The sequence below is a fragment of the Garra rufa genome, chromosome 6 (assembly GCF_049309525.1).
Source record: "Garra rufa chromosome 6, GarRuf1.0, whole genome shotgun sequence".
Classification (NCBI taxonomy): domain Eukaryota; kingdom Metazoa; phylum Chordata; class Actinopteri; order Cypriniformes; family Cyprinidae; genus Garra; species Garra rufa.
The window spans coordinates 8,505,251-8,527,711 of record NC_133366.1 but is presented as its reverse complement, the minus strand read 5'-3'; the positions used below and the strand labels follow the sequence as shown (position 1 = coordinate 8,527,711).

The 22,461-nt window shown below is 30.9% G+C and overlaps 1 protein-coding gene across 1 annotated transcript; it reads right to left on the bottom strand.

Moving 5' to 3' along the window:
• Positions 1-5,245: 5,245 nt before the first annotated feature.
• LOC141337175 (rho-related GTP-binding protein RhoU) lies at positions 5,246-9,643 on the bottom strand. The gene is made up of 3 exons (XM_073842945.1): positions 9,412-9,643; positions 9,127-9,185; positions 5,246-8,505 (listed from the first exon to the last, which is right to left on the bottom strand). Exons 1-3 carry the CDS (start codon positions 9,641-9,643, stop codon positions 8,029-8,031), a joined length of 768 nt encoding a protein of 255 aa, XP_073699046.1. The 3' UTR covers positions 5,246-8,028.
• Positions 9,644-22,461: the final 12,818 nt, after the last annotated feature.

The window sequence follows — 22,461 nt, the reverse complement described above, 5'->3', positions numbered from 1 at the left end:
TGCATTTATTTGATCCAAAGTACAGTAAATGTTTTAAAATATTTCTACTATTTAAAATAACGGTTGTCTATTTGAATGTATTTTAAAATATAATTTATTCCTGTGTCAGTGATCAAAGCTGGCTTTTGATCCTTCAGAAATCAAGCTGCTTTGCTGTTCAAGATACATTTTATTATTATTATCAATAATTAAAACATCTTTTTCGTCATTCTTTTATGAGTAGAAAGATCCAAAGATCAGCATTTATCTGAAATAAAAAGCTTTTTGCGGGACAAATTATAAAAATGAATACTTTAATTTAACAAGGATGCTTTAAATTGATCAAAAGTGATGATAAAGACATTTACAATGTTACAAAAGATTTCTATTTTAGATGAATGCTGTCCTTCTGAACGTTCTATTCTTCAAAGAAACCTGAAAAAATTCTACTCAGCTGTTTTCAACATAACAATAAAAAAAGTTTTTTTGTTTTTTTTTAGCAAATTAGAATATCAGCGCTAAAAATTCAGCTTTGAAATCAGGAATAAATTACATTTTAAAATATATTCAAATAGAAAGCAGTTATAAATAGTACAAATATTTCAAAATGTTACTGTTTTTGCTGTACTTTTGATATCAAATAAATGCAGGCTTGGTGAGCAGACAAGGTCTTACTGTTCAAAAACTTTTGACTGGTAGTGTATATCCAGAGTATTTTTTTAATCATTAAAATGTTTGTATGTTTTTGCAGTATTGCAAACTTTGTCTATGTGCATTTAGTTGTCTTTTGGATCCCGCTGTGTGTCAAATGTTAACTATATTAACACTCCAACTGGTTTTCTAATGGCTATTTGCACATATGCCACAAACCGTCAGACATCCGCAGCACTATCCAAATCATCTCGCCACCTCTGAGACCAGCTGAGGTTTAGTCTGGACCTGCTGACGGACAGCAGACGGCTCCGAGCTCTGAATCATGCCATGATGTAATGTATGTCTTTGTTTTCAATTGGCTGTTAAACAGCACGATCAGAAGTGCTGACGTGCCATTGTGATCTGTTTAACTGGCACTATAAATAGACACCTGCTAAAAGTCTAATCTCACCGACAGCTGCATGCCTGTGAGATACCGAGGACAGAAAACGAATGCGTCTGTGAGTATGTGCCAAAAAGTGTCAGTCTCCAGAGAAGAGTTCTTTTTTACTGGTATAATGTGTCTAAACAAACATTTGTTGGTCGTTTTCACCTCAGAAGCTGGTTAATCTGTGCCGGCTGCGTTTGGTTAAGTCTCTGAGCACTCAGAGGTATGAAACTTTAGACACTCGTGTTACACTTGCGCACCTCCTTCAGCTCCTTCCCGTTACTCAGCAGACCCTGGGAGACGCTGATGAAGACCATTAACCAGAAGGGCAGCTGTTTCCGTACCACACCTGTCCACATTGATCTTCAGCACCCCACAGAAGATTCTCTTGACCACTGGATGAGGAACTTTATAAGAGGGCAGACTGTGAAGATAGAACACAAATACATCTCGATAATGTCTGTTAAAGAGCGTGTCATCTGGAAATCATCTGCTGTGTACAAACATCTGATACAAATTTTTCACATTCACTACTATTCAAAAGTTTTTGAACAGTAAGATTTTTAAAGTTTTTTAAAGAAGTCTGTTTTGCTCACCAAGCTTGTATTTATTTGATCCAAAGGACAGCAAAAACAGTAAAAAAATTTTAATATTTTTACTATTTAAAATAGCTGTTTTCTATCTTAATATATATTAAATTGTAATTTATTTCTGTGATCAAAGCTAAATTTTCAGCATCCTTACTTCAGTGTCACGTGATCCTTCAGAAATCATTCTAATATGCTGATTTGCTGCTCAAAAAAACATTTATTATTATTATTATTATTATTATTATTATCAATATTTAAAACATATGAGTAATTTTTTTTTTCCAAAGATCAGCATTTATCTGAAAAAGAAAGCTTTTGTAACATTATAAACTATATTATTCAAAAGCTTGGAGTCGGTATAAACTTTCTTTTTGGTATAAAAATTAATACTTTTATTAACATGGATGCTTTAAATTGATCAAAAGTGATGATAAAGACATATTTAATGTTACAAAATATTTCTAATTCAGAAAAAATGCTGTTCTTCTGAAGATTCTATTCATCAAAGAAACCGGGAAAAAAAAATCTACTCAGCTGTTTTTAACATAATAATAAATGTTTTTGAGCAGCAAATCAGAATATTACAATGATTTCTGGAGGATCATGTGACTGGAGTAATGATGCTAAAAATTCAGCTTTGAAATCACAGGAATAAATTAAATTTTTAAATATATTCAAATAGAAAACTGTTATTTTAAATAGTAAAAATATTTCAATTTTTTTTTACTGTTTTTGCTGTACTTTGGATCAAATAAATGCAGTCTTGGTGAACAGAAGAGCCTTAAAAAAACATGAAAAAACATTTTACTGGTAGTGGACAATCTAAGTCAAAAACATGTTTAAAGCCATTTTCTAAGTATCTATATAATATCTGACAGAATATTGATGAGAAAACGCTCTAAAAAAATATATCTTCCAGATGTAAATGTAGACATCTTTATAATGTGTACCATAATTTGTTTAAAAGTATCTCTACATAAAGTATCTCTGCATTTTACAAACATTTAACCTAAATTAAATATAGAGATTAAAAAAAACATATTTACATATAGCCATAAAAACGTAGTGATAAACAACATTATTGAATTAAAAGTTAATATAGGCCTAGCGAATACTATAAAAGATGTAGAATGCGTAGATGTATTTAACAATTTGCTAAAGACAAAAACTAACTAGCAATTATATGAGTTTACCTGTCTGAGGAACCGAACAACCGTTAAGCAGCGGTTTTTATTAACTGTAACCGTCACAGCAGGCAGCGGCTTCAAAATCATTCATTATTTATACTAAAAAACAAACGTCAATATTATTGTGCGATAAGACGTATTTTAAGACCCGTTCACACAAAGAACGATGACTATACATAACTATAACGGTTTGTCAAAACCAGCGGACAATAACGTTCTGTCTGTTAGTGTTACCTCGTCTGTCGATTCAAATGTTCGCGCGCATCAAAGCCGGGTGTGTCCTGATTGGCTATCGTTTAGAAATACAAAATTGGCGTTAATTCTATTTTAGGTTTTAGAGTAAGCTGAACAGAATTATTTTGGACACTATCTGCCACCTTAAAACCGATTTAGAGTACATTTCAACGCGGACGTAAACCTATAGGCTAGACTTCTGGTTCATTTTCCGCTGCTATAAGAAAATAATGCGAAGAATAACAGCGTGCAGTAAACAGTAAAACATTTTGCACTACAAATCAGTGTGTTCATAACTTAAGTAAGATAAAACATTAAAATAACATGGTAAGACATACCAATTGCAATGTCAATCACAGACTTGAAGTCGGACCCATGAACTTTACAAATGGCCACTCTTACAGGAAGAAAAAAGTGGATAAAGCTGAAACAAAATTAAATAAAAATGACAGAAAAAACATTATTTTCGAATTAATTTCAAATTTATGTTTGAAATGGCAAAAAAGATCATTAGAAATTAATAACAGCCAGTATTGTGCCACTTTGTGTGTAAATGACATCCACTAAAAACCAAAACACGCTGAATAAACCGATATTTTATTGGTTTCAATGCCATTCCGATTTTTTTGTGTGTGTGAGACATAAAATATCTGAAAGCATTAATGCCATCCCATATAGTAGATTCATCAGGTTGGATGACCTTGACTTTTTAGAGTACTTTTGAGTACTTTTGAATGCCATTCCGATTTTTTTTTTTTTTTTTTTTTTGTGACGTAAAATATCTGAAAGCATTAATGCCATCCCAGCAGCACCCATTTAGTAGATTCTTCAGGTTGGATAACCTTGACTTTATTTTGGACACTATCTGCCACCTTAAAACCACTTTAGAGTACTTTTCAACGTGAAAGTAAACCTATAGGCGAGACTTCCGGTTCATTTTCCGCCGCTATAAGAAAATAAGAAGAAGAATAACAGCGTGTAGTAAACACTAAAATATTTTGCACTACAAATCACTGTGTTCATAAGTAAGATAATACATTAAAATAACATGGTAAGATGTTTTGTGGATATGTCAATCAACAAAACCAGCTGTTTTGTACCTGTCTTACAGTAAAAATATGATGTTAAATGTAATGGAATGACTCAAATGAATTAGAGTCATGGTTTTGGAATCATTTTGTTAATGCTATCTGACCGATCTGATTGTTTCTTTTCAATACTACTTGAGAAATGTCACTTTCTAGAAAATTGTGTTTAATTAACGCCTCAGAGTGAATGGAAACAAATATCAAATGGAGTAAAATTAAGAATTCCTCTGAAAGACGACAGAGCAGAGGAATGAAAGAGCGCAAATGGAGAAATCCCGAGATCAGGGTGAGAGCAGCAGCTGTCGTGCTGTAGGATTATTCCACATGTGCCGAACATGTGTCCGCCGCTGTCTGTCCAGATCTGAACCACTGCAGCCTTTCACCCGTCCCGTCTGAACGGAGCCGCGTGTATTAGTGCTGCTGCACCTGTTGAGCACCAGAGCATCAGCACACATCAGTCACAGCTGTCACATCATATACGTATGACATCATATGTTTTTTGTCACAAGTTTTTGTTTTGAAGTTTAAAAAAAAGAAAAAAACTGAAAAAATTACTTTTTATCTTTTTCTTCAACAACACAGAAGTAAGCCTATGGGTGATATTTCCGGTCGATTATCCACTATAGGTAAATAACGAGAAGAATAACAACGTGCAAACTGTAAAATCAATTGTACTACAAACCAGTCTGTTCCTAATTAGGATAATACATTAAATTAATATCAAGCAGCAAAACAAGCGGTTTCATACAGCTAAAAACAGCTGGATGCAGATTGGAAGTCAGACCCATAAAGTGTATAAATGACCACTACGGGAAGAAAAAAATGGATAAAGCTGAAATAAAATAAAATAATAAAATACAATAATAGCAAAAAACTACATTATTTTCGAATTTATTTCAAATTTATGTTTGCAATGGCAAAATAGAGCATTGTAAATTAATAACAGCCAGTATTATGCCACTTTGTGTAACTGACATCCACTAAAACGCAAAACACAAGCTGAATAAATGATATTCTTTTATTTTAATGACATTCAGATTTTTTTTGTTTTTTTGTTTTGTGTGTGTGTGTGTGTGTGACTTAAAACATCCGAAAGCATTAAATCCATCCATACAGTACCCATACAGTAGATCCTTGATCTCTTGGGTTCACCTGATTTTTCAGGATGTAACTCAACAGTGTCCTCTACAGGTGAAGCTCCATAAATACTCTTCCAGCACTATTATTTTAGTTAACACTGCTGACAAAAGCAGTGTACTAAAATACACTGGGTATAAAAGCATTGTCCAATTATGGCTTTTGGAAACCATAAATATGCAACTCACACTCTAAGATTGTCAGAACATCAGCTATATACACGTTTCAATGAGTCATATTGGTAAAATCACCCTGGTTTAGAGGAGTGTATTTTCAGCAATCTCAAGGCCTGTTGTACTGATGTTATTCCTGCATGATTTCCGCAGCAGGTGGAGGTTGAGGTCAAGAGATCCTGTGAGGGGAAAACCAGTCGCCATCTGCCCGCCTAATTCCCACAGGTGGCTTCTGTCTCGACCCATTAAAGGATCAGCTGTGACGCAGGAGCCGATCTGCCCACCTCACTGCAGTAAATTCAGTAAACATGCAATATATACTTAGCTTTCATAGATACTGAAATTCATGTTACCCTGGACCACAAAACCAGTCATAAGGATCCATTTTTAAATTGAGATGTACACATAATCTGAAAGCTGAATAAATAAGATGTATGGTTGATGTATGGTTTGTTAGGACAATAATTTGGCCTGAAAATCTGGAATCTGAGGGTGCAAAAAATCAAAATATTGAAAAAAATCGCCTTTAAAGTTGTCCAAATTATGTTCTTAGCAATGCATATTACAAATCAAAAATTACGTTTTGATATATTTACGACATTTACAAAATATCTTCCTGGAACATGATCTAATGAAATATCCTAATGATTTCTGGCATAAAAGGAAAACTACAAATATATCCGTGCTACTTAAGACTGGTTTTGTGCTCCAGGGTCACATATTAGTAGTTGAAAAGTTCTAAAGCTTGGTTCCATCCACGATACACACTAGGAAGAAGCGGTTTAAGCCTCACTATACATATTGAATGTAAGTATATTTCCACATATGAGTCTCATTACTGTACAAGCATCAGCGGGCACCTGTGAGTCACATATTACAGGCTGTAAACGCTAGGGTTTTGTCCTGTTTCAGTTGTCAGATTGACTCCATTCAGATCCACTCAGAGCCTGAAGCCTGCAGTAAGTGTCATTGTGCAGGTAATTGTCATTCTGTGATGGCGTAATTACGTCTGCTGTGAGAGATTGCCGAGGGAAAAGCGTAACACAATGATGTAAATGATTCAGATCTGATTAAAGGCTTTAGAGCCGTACGGACCTTTGACAGGGTTGTCTCAACAGGACCTGTGGACGTAGTTCATTGTTTGTTGTCGCAAATCTATTTTTATATGTACGAGACGAAAACAGTAATGGTTTCATTTTAGCATAATTTTTAAATGATTTATCTTGAGTATAAAATGTAGTAAACAGTTGAAGTTAAGTTGTAAACAAAACATCAGACTACGCAGGAGTACAACAGGTGTAACACAGACATCAAATCCTTCAGTCTTGATCTTCAGTCTGTTCACAGGATCAGCTAATCCTCTGGTATGAATGCAGGATACTGGGCCAAATGACATGCACAAACACTTCTGGGTCACAGGTATATACAACATGAAACAGGTGGCGCTAAATGAGGGCCTCAAGCTCAGTCCCAATTAAGAAAAAATAAATAAATACGTATATATCATTTGTAAAATATATTTACGTTTTAAAATAACTATTTTCTATTGAAATGTAATTATTAAAAAAAAAATTCTGATGCAAAACTGATTTTTTTTTTAAAACAGTCTTTAAAGAAATAATTCATACCCCAAACCTTAAAAACTATAAATATTTTCTTTAATTTGCACTATTCTATAATTAAAAATAGCTACTTTTCACAGTAAATTCATGTCCTGTTCATGTCCTAAACTGTCACTCCACTGTTTAATTTGGAAAGTAAAGTGTGTCTACCATTCCATCTGGACATTACTTTAAGGAGGTACAGTTGAGGTCAAAAGTTTACATACACCTTGCAGAATTTGCAAAATGTTAATTATTGGACTAAAATATGAGGGATCATACAAAATGTGTGTTATTTGTTTGTCCCTGGTTTGTCCTGAACAGTTAAACTGCCTGCTGTTCTACAAATCCTTTGGTTTTTCAGCATTTTTGTGTATTTGAACCTTTTCCAACAACGACTGTATGATTTTGAGATCCATCTTTTCACACCGAGGACAACTGAGAGCCAGGGGTGTAAACTTTTTGAATTTGAAGATCAGGGTAAATTTAACTTATTTTGTCTTTTGGGAAACATCTTCTGTAGCTTTTGAAGTACAAAATGAAACAAATATGATACATAGGCAAAATAAGAAAAATGTACACATCTTCACTCTGTTCAAAAGTTTACACCCCTGACTCTTAATGCATGGTTTTTCCTTCTGAAGCATCAGTGAGTGTTTGAACCTTCTGTAATAGTTGCATACGAGTCCCTCAGTTGTCCTCAGTGTGAAAAGATGGATCTTAAAACGATACAGTCATTGTTGGAAAGGGTTACATTTACAAAAATGCTGAAAAACCAAAGAATTTGTTGGACCTGAATGGAGAACAGCAGTCAGTTTAAATGTTCAGGATAAACTAAACAAACAATTTCGCAGATTCTGCAAGCTGTAAGTAAACTTTTGACCTCAAGTGTATGTTTAATATTGTGAGCATCTGACTTCAGTGGCAACTCAGAAAGGCAACTCAACTGGATTCTCCGTCACTGAAGGTCAAAGCTCTGGACGCAGCTCAGTTTCCTCCACCATGTTTCGGAGAGCTGCTTAATTTTATCTGGAGTTTTTTCTCTCAGTGTATGCCTCCTGGGCCATGCCGTCTCCTCTGCGTGCCGCATGCTGGCCAAAATGGCACCGTCGAACACTTCCTTCAGGTTCTTCTGCGTCAGAGCTGAGCATTCAACAAACGTCACAGCGCCAATGCTCCGGGCGCACAGACGGGCGTCATCTTCGCTCACTGGTTTCTTCTGGCCGTCTGCGAGTCGAATCAGCACCTGGACGTCCTCCCGCAAGTCGCACTGGGTGCCCACGAGGATGATGGGAATGCCGGGAGAAAGCCGATGAACCTCAGGGACCCAACGGTCTGTCACGCTCCTGAAGGAGGATGGGAGGACAACGCTGTAGCAGAGCAGGAAGACGTCAGCATCACGGTAACAGAGTGGACGGATCCGCTCAAACTCATCCTGAAAAAAGATTAAAAAGGACAGCTGACGCATTTTACTTAGTAATTCAAATATTGTGATCTATATTTACAAATATATACCATGCATTGCAAAGAAGAGCAGCTACTTGCATAATTTATTTTTTTAAACTCCTAAGTTGCATGTGTTTTTCTATTTATAACATGCATAAGTATGGCAAATTATTATGACAGTGATATTTCATCAGTCAGATGAGTAAATTCTATTATTGTGAGCTGAACACATCACAGTCAATCTATGTGACAGTCGCACAAATCTAAAGGAGAATACAGGATCTGATTCTAACACTAGGTGGCGCTCTTCCGTCATATCCTGTTGCTTACATATAGAGGCTGATCCGTTGCCCCCCAACTCTGCCATATAAAGCACAGAGAAAAAAAGAGTTCATCCATCCATCAAAACAAACTGGTTATAGAACGATAGAACGATAGAACGATAGAACGATAGATAGATAGATAGATAGATAGATAGATAGATAGATAGATAGATAGATAGAACAGAACGATAGAACTATAGAACGATAGAACGATAGATAGATAGATAGATAGATAGATAGATAGATAGATAGATAGATAGATAGATAGATAGATAGATAGATATTACCTGTCCTGCCATATCACACAGTTGAAGCTGAACTGGTCTTCCATCCACAACAACCCTAGCTGAGATAGAGAAACACTTATGCGTTAATCAATTTGTATTAATCAATAATCAATCATAAAGCTGAGATAAATGTATTTATTATTTTCTGTTAAATATATCACGTATAAGATGTCAAAAGTCCATAACAAGGCTTGTTTAACATGTTATCATATGCATCTAATAGAAAACGGGTAGGTGCATGTTTAAGTGCACACTTACAGAATCAGTATTGATATCTGATTTTACCTGTGAAGTTGTCATAGGCGGTAGGAATGTGTTCTGCTGGATATCCGTTAGTGGTGTAGCTGATGATCAGACTCGTTTTACCCACCGCTCCATCTCCGACCAACACACACTTGACCCGGCGCTCAGGTACGGCGGCGGACGCCGGTGAGTTCTGCTGAGGAGCCGCTCGCGGTGGAACCGGAGGAGGGCTGTGGTCTTCACTTACCCCCTCAGCCTCGTCCTGCGACGGCATTGCGTTTTCCGGTAAACAAATGCAACTTGAGTGGTTCAAAACAAGCCTGTGGCCTGTCAAGACATCATTAGTTAAAAAAAACTGCCGTATTTACCATTCCTGCATCGCTAAATGAAGGCGCGGAATCCCTCGCGCACCTGCTGTGTTCTTTCTCTCGCGCTCTCAAGTCAAGTTCGAGCGCGCGCACCAGCGTCAGGTTGATTGACAGACGAGCATCTGCTGCAGTAAGAGGATTAATAAACGACACATGCGCGCAGTGTTGCGTTTCACTGACCCTCACATCTCCACCCAGAGCTGGAGGAAAGCACTGAAAAGTTGGAGAAAACAATAGAAAGGTATTCTGCTCTAAAATCAATACTTTGACTCCTTTTAAATAATATTATTCGCTTTATAAAAGTAAAGTACCATATAGATGGATCGCTAGTTAGCTAGATGGATGGATGGATGGATACATGGATAGATAGATCGATGGAAAGATGGATGATAGATGGTTGGTTGGATGGATGGATGATGGATGGATGATAGATGGTTGGTTGGATGGATGGATGATAGATGGTTGGTTGGATGGATGGTCGGACGGACGGATGAATGGATGAAGAGATAGATGTTAGATGTATGGATAGATAGATGGTTAGATGAATGTATGAATGGATGGATACCCAGGTAAAAAAAAAGTGCACTAAAATACACTTTATTTAAGTATACTTAGTACACTTTTCAGTAATGTACTAAAAGTGCTCTATTTTCGCACACTAATTTTGTACTTATTGTACTAAAAAATAGTATTAAGTATATGTTAAGATAAACTTAATACCATCTAAGTGTACTCAACTGTGCTATTTTGAGACACCATGAAATTGAACTAAAATGTGCTTTTAACATACTATATCTGTATTTAAAAATATATATTTAGTTACAACTAGAAATACACTTGAACCCTACTTTTAAACATTTATAAATATATTTATGACTAATTTAAAGTATAACAATAATATATTAAAAGAATATACAAAGTGTGAAAAAAGTGTGCTAAAATACAATTTAAGTACACTTAGTGCACTTCCCTAATGTACTTAAAGTGCTCTATTTTCGGGCACTGATTTTGTACTTAATATACTAAAAGTTATTCTTAAGTACTTCTTAAGATAAACTTAAGATCATCTAAGTGTACTCAACTGTGCTATTTTGAGACACCATGAAGATGAACTAAAACGTGCTTTTAACATACTATCTCAGCATTTCCAAAAATGTATTTTGTTACCACTTATAATAGAATTGAAACATATTTCATAAACCTTTAAATATACTAATTATACATAAAAAATAAACTTACTGATTATTTAAAATATAATAATAATATATAACAAATGTATACAAAGCGTATTTATAATGTATTGCCCACATATTTTTATTAATAAAAAATACACTTATTAATTATTTAAAATACATGAATAATATATAAAAAAATGTATACAAAGCGTATTTATAATGTATTGCCCACATATTTTTATTAATAAAAAATACACTTATTAATTATTTAAAATACATAAATAATATATAAAAAATGTATAAAAAGCATATTTATAATGTATTGCCCACATATTTTTATTAATAAAAAATACACTTATTAATTATTTAAAATACATGAATAATATATAAAAAAATGTATACAAAGCGTATTTATAATGTATTGCCCACATATTTTTATTAATAAAAAATACACTTATTAATTATTTAAAATACATAAATAATATATAAAAAATGTATAAAAAGCATATTTATAATGTATTGCCCACATATTTTTATTAATAAAAAATACACTTATTAATTATTTAAAATACATGAATAATATATAAAAAATGTATACAAAGCGTATTTATAATGTATTGCCCAAATATTTTTATTAATAAAAAATACACTTGTTGATTATTTAAAATACATGAATAATATATAATAAATGTATACATAGCGTATTTATAATGTATTTTTTATTAATAAAAATATGTGGGCAAGACATTATAATTACGCTTTGTATAAATTTATTATATATAATTCATATATTTTAATTAATTATTAAGTGTATTATAATGAATAAAAATGTATGGGCAATACATTATAAATACTTTGTCACGAAACGTGTAGGAAAGCAAAAAATAACGTCTTCAATAAAAAGTCTTCAATAAATCCTCAGGCAGAGTAACAATAGACAGGAATGGCGGGAGAAGACGTGCACACAACGAAGGAACATAGGTGTAACGCTTGTAGCCGGACAAAGAAACAAGGAAATCAAACAAACTTATAAAGGGGAGATAATTACAACAACAGGTGGAGGGGATCACACTAATGAGCAGGAAGACCAAAAAAGGGCATGGGAGAAACCAAACAGACAGTCCAATTGGGAAACACTGGGAAAAACCAAGACAAACAGTCCAAGGGCGTGACATACACTTTGTATACATTTATCATATATTATTCATGTATTTTAAATAATTAAGAAGTGTATTTTTTTTGTAATAAAAATATGTGGGAAACACATTATAAATACGCCTTGCATACATTTGTTATATATTTATGTATTTTAAATAATCAACAAGTGTATTTTTTATTGATAAAAATATGTGGGCAATACATTATAAATACGCTTTGTATACATTTGTTATATATTATTCATGTATTTTAAATAATCAGTAAGTTTATTTTTTATGTATAATTAGTATATTTAAAGGTTTATGAAATATGTTTCAATTCTATTAGAAGTGGTAGCAAAATACATTTTTTGGAAATGCTGAGATAGTATGTTAAAAGCACATTTTAGTTCATCTTCATGGTGTCTCAAAATAGCACAGTTGAGTACACTTAGATGATTTTAAGTTTATCTTAAGAAGTACTTAAGAATAACTTTTAGTATATTGAGTACAAAATTAGTTGCCGAAAATAGAGCACTTTAAGTACATTAGGGAAGTGCACTAAGTGTACTTAAATTGTATTTTAGCACACTTTTTTCACAATTTGTATATTATTTTAATATATTATTGCTATACTTTAAATTAGTCATAAATATATTTATAAATGTTCAAAAGTAGGGTTCAAGTGTATTTCTAGTTGTAACTAAATATATATATTTTTAAATACAGATATAGTATGTTAAAAGCACATTTTAGTTCAATTTCATGGTGTCTCAAAATAGCACAGTTGAGTACACTTAGATGGTATTAAGTTTATCTTAAAATATACTTAATACTATTTTTTAGTACAATAAGTACAAAATTAGTGCGCGAAAATAGAGCACTTTTAGTACATTACTGAAAAGTGTACTAAGTATACTTAAATAAAGTGTATTTTAGTGCACTTTTTTTTAACCTGGGAGAATTACCACACTCAAAATCAGTTTAAGTGTTAGTGCTAATAATGCATTCATATTAGGTGTACTTTAGTACAACTTTTGAGAAAATGTACTTCTACTACAATACATTACTAATAGATTTTTAATAAAATCAATTTAATATAACTTAAAATTACCACACTCAAAATCAATTTAAGTGTTAAGGCTTATAGTGCATTCATATTAAGTGTACTTAAGTACAATTTTGGGGGAAATGTACTTCTACTACAATACATTACTAATAGATTTTTAATAAAATCAATTTAATGTAAACTTAAAATTACCACACTCAAAATCATTTTAAGTGTTAATGCTTATAGTGCATTCATATTAAGTGTACTTAAGTACAACTTTTGAGAAAATCTACTTCTACTACAATACATTACTAATAGATTTTTAATAAAATCAATTTAATGTAAACTTAAAATTACCACACTCAAAATCATTTTAAGTGTTAGTGCTAATAATGCATTCATATTAAGTGTACTTAAGTACAACTTTTGAGAAAATATACTTCTACTACAATACATTACTAATAGATTTTTTATATATTAACTTATTTTAAACTTAGGATTAGTATGTAAACAGTCTACTAATAATCAACTAATGTTTAAAGCATTTAAAGCACACTTTTGAAAAACACACTAATAAAACTCTTTTGCATGTTTTTTCTGTAGTATACTTTATTTTAGTACACTAAAAATTTATTTAAGTATTACTGGTATTTAGTATACTTTTTTCAAGTGTACTTAAGTCCTACTGAAGTATAAACATACTTTTAATTAGTGTATTCATAGTGTATAAACATCACACTTTTTTTAACACAAAAAAATAACAATGTACTAAAAATGTATTTGCGGGTATTTAAGTGTATTTTCATTGCATTTAAGTATATTTTTTTTTCACCTGGGTAGATAGATGGATGGATAGATAGTTGGATGGATGAATGGATGGGTGGGTGGATGGATACATGGTTGGATGGATGACGGACAAACTGATAAATGGATATACAGACAGAAAGATGTTTGGATGGATGGATGAATGGATAGATAGATGGTTAGATGAGTGTATGAATAGATGGATAGATGGATAAACATGGACGGATGGATGTATGGATAGATAGATGGATAGATAGTTGGATGGACGAACGGATGGATGGATAGACAGAAAGATGGTTGGATAGATAAATGGTTGGATGAACGGACGGACGGATGGATGGACGAACGGACGCATGTATGGATAGATAGCTGGATGGATGGACAGAAAGATGGATAGATAGATAGACAGATGGTTGGTTGGTTGGTTGGATGGATAGATATATAGATGGATAGACGATAGATGGTTGGATGGTCGGACGGACAGACAGATGTATTGATAGATAGATAGATGGATAGATGGATGGATGGACGGACAGATGGTCGGATGGATGGATGGATAGATGGATGGATTGATAGATAGATAGATAGATAGATAGATAAATGGTTGGTTGGAAGGATGGATGGATGGATTGATACATGGATAGACAGATAAATTGTTGGATGGACGGACGGACAGACGGATGTATTGATAGATAGATAGATAGATAGATGGATGGATGGACGGACGGACAGATGGTCGGATGGATGGATGGATGGATAGATGGATGGATTGATAGATAGATAGACAGATAAATGGTTGGATGGATGGATGGATGGATGGATAGATGGATGGATTGATAGATAGATAGACAGATAAATGGTTGGATGGATGGATGGACGGACAGAACAATAGAAAAAATAGATAGATAGATAGATAGATAGATAGATAGATAGATAGATAGATAGATAGATAGATAGATAGATTGATAGATGGATGGATGGATGGATGGATGGATGGATGGATGGATGGATGGATGGATGCACCAAAAAAAAGAATCTCCTGAATAAAATATGAGGTCAAGTGATAAACGATGTGAAAGGTCAAGGATGTGGCAACATGTGGCAACCCATTACTATGAGCAATCAAGACTTGGTCTTGGTCTAAACTGTATTAAATAAATATGTAAAATATGTGCAGGTTGATTCTCTCAAAAAGTGTAAAAATTGTGTTTGAGTTAAAAAAAAAAAAAAAGACTATTTTGACTCTAAATCTAATTCACAACTGTAACACTTTCAGTGATTCTGATGAAAAATAGCAAGCTGATCCCATCTTTTCTTCTTCTGGTCCATTTATCAGGCTCGTGTAGCTCCTCCTCAGTGAATCTGCAGCTATGAGCTGGTGCCATCTGTCTACCCGTGCGCTCATGCAGCCACCAGAAGGCCTCAACATGTGCTGATGTAAATGGAGAGCTCAACTTTCCCAGGACAGAGCTGACCCTGGCAGCCGCCCTCACACACAAACACACACGCACGCACACACACACGCACGCACGCACGCACGCACACACACACACACCCACACACACACACACACACACACACACACGTATATCACACCATCAAAGCCACCTCACGCCCCTCATCCACGCACACACACACAGATTGGCTGAAAACACATTTGCTGAGTACAAGTCCATCAAACACCCATCAGTTCATGATCAGATAAGACCTGATACCAACACACACACATTCAAGCCTGTAGGTGTGTATTTGTGTTAGTGCACGCTCACACAAGTGTGGGTGTGCATGCATGTGCACATTTACACATCTATGTGGATGAATCTCATGAAACCTGTTAGATAATGTCCATATATAAATATATATATTCAATTTATGTATATATATATATTTATATATAAGATTCAATTATTTTCCAGAAAGAAAATTAACCAGTGTCGTGAAACAATTATTATGCAAAAACATAAATAATATATTAAAAAAAGTATAAAAAAAATGAATACATCATAGTAGTGTTGGTTGTTCTGCTTTTAATTTATTCTGACTTTCAATAATTGTTGCGTAATAAGTTAAAAATGGTAAATTACAACTGTGTATTAGACAGAGAATTACCATTCAGAATGAAAAAAAACAAATAATATAATAAATAATAATTTAAATGTAACAAATATATAATAAATATGTAACAAATATAATAATATTAAACAAAACCTATAAAATAAACCAATTATGATAATCAGTGTTTGGGTGGAAATTAGCTTAACTGGTCAATTAAACCAATATAATTAAAAATAACAGCATGAAATACACTACAGTTATATTAATAATAATAATATAATAATATTAATAATTATTATTTTATTTTTTGCATTATGGTAAAGATATTTTTTGTTATGGTAATGAAAATTATTTATTAATTTACTTATTGCATTATGGTAATGATAAATATTTGTTTATTTACTTATTGCATTATGGTAATGAGAAATATATGTTTATTTATTGCATTATGGTAATGAGAAATATATGTTTATTTACTTACTGCATTATGGTAATGAGAAGTATTTGTTTATTTACTTATTGCATAATAGTAATGAGAATTATTTTATAATTTGCATTATAGTAATGATTATATATATATATATATATATATATATATATATATATATATATATATATATAAATATTTGATTACAATTATTATTTATTGATTTATGTACTTATTGCATTATGGTAATGATAATTATTTTATTTACGTATTGCATTATGGAAATGATAATGATTTTATTTATTGCATTATAGTAATGAGAATTATTTTATTTTTGGTAGTTATGGTAATGAGAATTGTTTTATTTTTAACATTATGGTAATGATAATTATTTTAGATAATTGTTTATTTATTGCATCATGGTAATGATAATTATTTTATTTTTTAATTATGGTAATAATATTTATTTATGAATAAATATACATTTATTATTTATTTTAACATTATGGTAACTATGATGATTTTATTTATTGTATTATGGTAATGATATTTATATATTAATGCATTATGAAAATGATAATTAATTATTTAATTTTTGCATTATGATAATTAGAAAGTTTTATTATTTATTCATTTTGGTAATGATAATTATTTTATTTTTAACATGATAATGAGAAATACTTTATTTAAATATTATGTTAATAATAGTTATTGTATTTATTGACTATTTCATTATGGTAATGATGATGATTATATTTATTGAACTATGCTAATAATATTTATTTATTTATTATATTGTGGAAATGATAATTACTTATTTAATTTATGGTGAATTGTTTGTTTATTTTATATTATGGTAATGAGAATTATTTTAATTTAACATCATGGTAATAATAATTATTTATGCATTATGGTAATGATAATTATGTATTTATTTATTTGCAAATTGCATTATAGTAATGGTAATTATTTAATTTTTGCATTATAATGATTAAAAAGGTTTTATATATGTATTTATTTATTCATTATGGTATTGAAAATTATTTTATTTTAACATTGTGGTAATAATAATTATTTAGTTTGTTTGTTTACTTATTGCATTATGGTAATGATAATTATTTTATTTTTTGTATTATGGTAATGATGATTATTTCATTTTTGCATTAGGTAATGAAAATTGTTTTATTTTTGCATTAGGTAACGATAATTATTTTATTTTTTGTGTTATGGTAATGATAATTATTAAATTTTTGCATTAGGTAATGAAAATTATTTTATTTTTTGCATTATGATAATGATAATTATTTTATTTTTGCATTAGGTAATGAAAATTATTTTATTTTTTGCATTATGGTAATGATAATTATTTCATTTTGCATTAGGTAATGATAATTATTTTATTTTAGCATTAGGGAATGATAATTATTTTAGTTTTTGCATTATGGTAATGATAATTATTTCATTTTTGCATTAGGTAACAATAATTATTTCATTTTTTGTATTATGGTAATGATAATTATTTTATTTTTGCATTATGGTGATGATAATTATTTTATTTTTATGATTTTTTTCAATTATGTAAATGAGATCTGAATCTAGTTGTCATGAAAATAATGTTGCAAAGCAAAAAAATCAGAATGGTCCTAAATCTGGATTCTCAGTTTATTAAAAATATTATGTAAAACATATTACATAAAACATATAATCAAATATTCTTTAGATTTTGAGGTGAAGTATGAGCTGGGCGTATGAGAGTCACTGTGTCTGAATGTGTACATGTGTGTTGACGCAGATGTGTCTCTACACACAATGCTTCCAATGCTGTCCCTCAGGACCTGTGCTAGTGTGTGTGTGTGTGTGTGTGTGTGTGTGTGTGTGTGTGTGTGTGTGTGCAGTGGGGGAGGACTCTATCTTAATAGTCTCAGTGTGAAATAAGGGGCCGGATCATCTGATGGGTAAAAATGATTAGAAGAGGAAGGGTCTCGCTGGAACACAGGACTCTAAGCTGGGGAGGGACGGACGGATAGAGAGATTCCCAAAAGAAAGAAAGGAAGAATGAGGGTGGGAGGGGAGGGATGAGAAAAGACATAGGGGATGCAGAGGGGCGCTGGGGCACGGCGATGTCACACACTTTTTTTGTGCCTCAGTCAACAGGCGTGTGCCATGATGTGTGTGTGAAAGCACAGCCCTGCTGTCCAGCTTTGCTTCAGAGCATGGGAACCAACTGAACACACACTCCTAATGACCCGCGTGCTGCTTTTATTATATCACACGCACACACACACTCCTAATGACCCCTGTGCTGCCTTAATAACACACCAACAGGCGTCATTAGATTCGTCCACACAATGGCATTATCACACAGATCTGCTTCTGCAACAGGACAACAGACGCACGCACATCTGTGTATTTGTGATGGAGGCCGGCATCCTCGTGTAGGTTCATACACATGCAACATGTTATTTTTCAGCTTTACTTGAATGGTTCATTGAAGTTTGATATAAAAAAAAATATTTTGCAGCAAAATATACATTTTGCTTCACCATTTTACCTTTTTTTGGAAAACATGCCAACTAGAAGACAAAATCTGTTGACCTCTAATGTTAAAATGTATTTATGTAGACATATAACAACTAATTCATAAATAAAAATTACACATCCTACTTTAAAATTAGCACTAATTTTAACATTAAAATTGGTATACATAAAGATTATATTATATATATATATACACATCACTGAAGTTTAATTTAATATAAAATGTTTGATATTTATATTAAATTAAGACACATAATATACAAATATAACATTATATGATATGATATTATATTATATTATATTATGCATGAAAAATAATACACGTAATAGTACACACATAATTGATGTTTCATTTAATATAGAATAATAAATTATTTACATTTTATTTATTGCATTTATAGATTTATTGCATTATAGTAATGATCATTATTTTATTTATTGCATTATCGTGATGACATTTAATTATTTACTTACTAACTTATATTGCATTATTATAATGATAATTATTTTATTTTTCGCATTATGGTAATGATATTAATATATATATATATATATATATATATATATATATATATATATTTTTTTTTTTTTTTTTTTTTTTTTTTTTATTGCATTATGGTAATGATTTATATACTTATTGCCTTATGGTAATGATATTTTTTGCATTATAGTACTGATAATTACTTTATTTGAACATTATGGCAATAATAATAATTTTTATTTATTTATTTATTAGCTTATTGGATTATCTTAATGATAATTATTTTTATTTATTTATATTCTTATTGGATTATGGTAATGATATATATAATAGTTATTCTATTTTAACAGTATGGCAATAAAAAATGTTTTAATGTACTTATTGGACTATCATAATGGTTTTTATTTTGCATTATGATAATGATAATTATTTTATTTTAATATTACCATAATGTGCAATAGGTAAATAAATAAATAAAATAATTATATATATATATATATATATATATATATATATATATATATATATATATATATATATATAATTATTTTTATTTACCTATTGCATTATGGTAATGATAATTATTTTATTTATACATTTATTGCATTATGGTAATGATAACTGTTTTTATTTACTGAATTATGGTAATGATATTTATTTATTTATTTATTTAAACTTACTTATTGCATTACAATAATAATTATTATTTTATTTATTTATATACTTATTGCATTGTGGTAATGAATTTTTTGCATTATGGTAATATTAATTAATTTATTTATTTATAGATTTATTGCATTATGGTAATGATAACTATTTTGTTTATTGAATTATGGTAATGATATTTATTTATTTATTTATTAACTTACTTATTGCATTATGGCAATGATAATTTATTTTTATAATTTTTATAATTTTTATTTCAATTATGTAAATTAGAATTGCACAAACACATAATATAAAAATATAATATTATTACAATATTATATTATACAACCATAATTAATTAATAGGTAAATAAATAAATAAAATAACTATATATATATATATGAATATAATTATAATAACAAGTTTAGTAAAATACCAGAAAAGTTGGTCAAAATGAAACGGTCTCCTAACGCTCCTTAAATAATAATTTTGGAACAATTTATTTCAATAAGGCTTAATAAAAAGTAATGTTTGAGCAGCGTACAGCGATATCAGCATCAAAAAAGCATTAAAGTCACTAAACACCTCCCTCACGCATTAAATAAGTCTTCATTCTCTATATAAACTTGAATAAATGACACAGTCGCTCTGGAGTTTCTCTTATTATCTCATAAATGCTTGCGAAGTCTAAAGTGTGTGAGTACAGGTCACTCCAGAGCCACGGCCTCCATTGCGTGCTGGACTTTGTCTTCATTAAAGTTTCGCCAAACCATGCCTCTGCATTTCTGCCTGTGAACTGAATAGGCCGCGGGTAATAGATAGAGTGCGTGTGTGTGTGTGATTGTGTGTGTGATTGTGTGTGTGTGTGTGTGTGTGTGGAGATGACCACTCCACAGCAGCTGTCTGTCCAGCTTGCAGGGGCATCGGCACACAAAAGCCCCTCTCCCCCGGGGCAAGACTCATGGGGCAGGGGTCTAAGACCTCTACAGAGAGAGCACAAGAGCGACAGAATGCAGGAAGGCCAGAGAAAAACAGTGGAGGAAGAGAAAGCTGAGTGCTGAGAAAGAAAGAGCGCTTCACCCCCTCACCTTCAGGACCCCTGTTTGTCCCCGAGCAACCGACGTGTTAGATTCCTGAGGAGATCACAACAGGTGCACACTGGAGAAACACTGGAGAAAAAAAGAGAAAAACAGAGAGAGAAAGGGTGAGAGTGCAACAGGAAGACAAAAAAAGACACACTTAAGTCCAGTCTGACTTAAAAGAACTGACTTCAGACCTGCTGTCAACAGGTACAATCAAATATTTAATATCAAACATTTAAATTTTCAACATTAATAATAAATCAGCATATTAGAATGATTTCTGAAGGATCATGTGACCCTGAGCAATGATGTTGAAAATTCATCTTTGCTTCACAGGAATAAATTACATTTTAAAGTACAATAAAATAGATAATAACATATCCGAATATTACATTTTTTCTGTATTTTTGATTAATTAAATGCAAACTTGATGAGCAAAAGAGACATTTTAAAAAAACATTAAAAATTGTACTGATCTTAAGTTTTTATGCATATATACATTTAACCAAAAAAAACCCATACAAATAAATTCATACAAATAAAATAACATTTTTAAAATAATATTTAATTTTTATAATGTATATAATTTATAAAATGTTTTTATTTTGTTTTAAAAATATCAACATTAATATCATTATTTACAATGTTAATTTAGAAAATGATATTAATTACGGCAAATTAAATATACAATAGTTTAAATAGTTTCTAAATAGTTTTTTTTATATATTTCACCATATTTACTATTTTCATTACTGCTATTAATTTTTCTATTGTTTACAATACTTTTTTTTTCCAAACTCCCTAAATCAACTAAACATACCTTATTTATTTTTTATATTTATTATATATTATTATATTTATTAAGTCTATAAAAATATTTTTTCAAAACAATGCAGGAAATACTATATATTTTTTCATTTAAAAAATTTAAAAAATAAATATATAATTAAAAAGTAACACTTTGCAATAACATTTCATACTTTAAGATTAGCACTAATTTTAATATTAACATTGGTATACATAAAGATTAATTACAATAAACAATCAACAATATAAGCAACTATATTATACCATATTTATTATTATAATGTATTTTTATTTTATAAAAAAGTCTATATAAATTATATAATAATATAATATTAAATTATTAATCTTTCTTTTAAAATATATATATATACTTTTTTTTTCTTCTTCTTCTTTCATATATGCATTCCATTAAAAAAAAAACAGTTCATAGAAATGAAATTAAATAAAAACTTAATTATATTGGCAAAAAAAACTGGCAGATTGATTGGTCTGGTCAATATCCATCATCACTAATACTCAC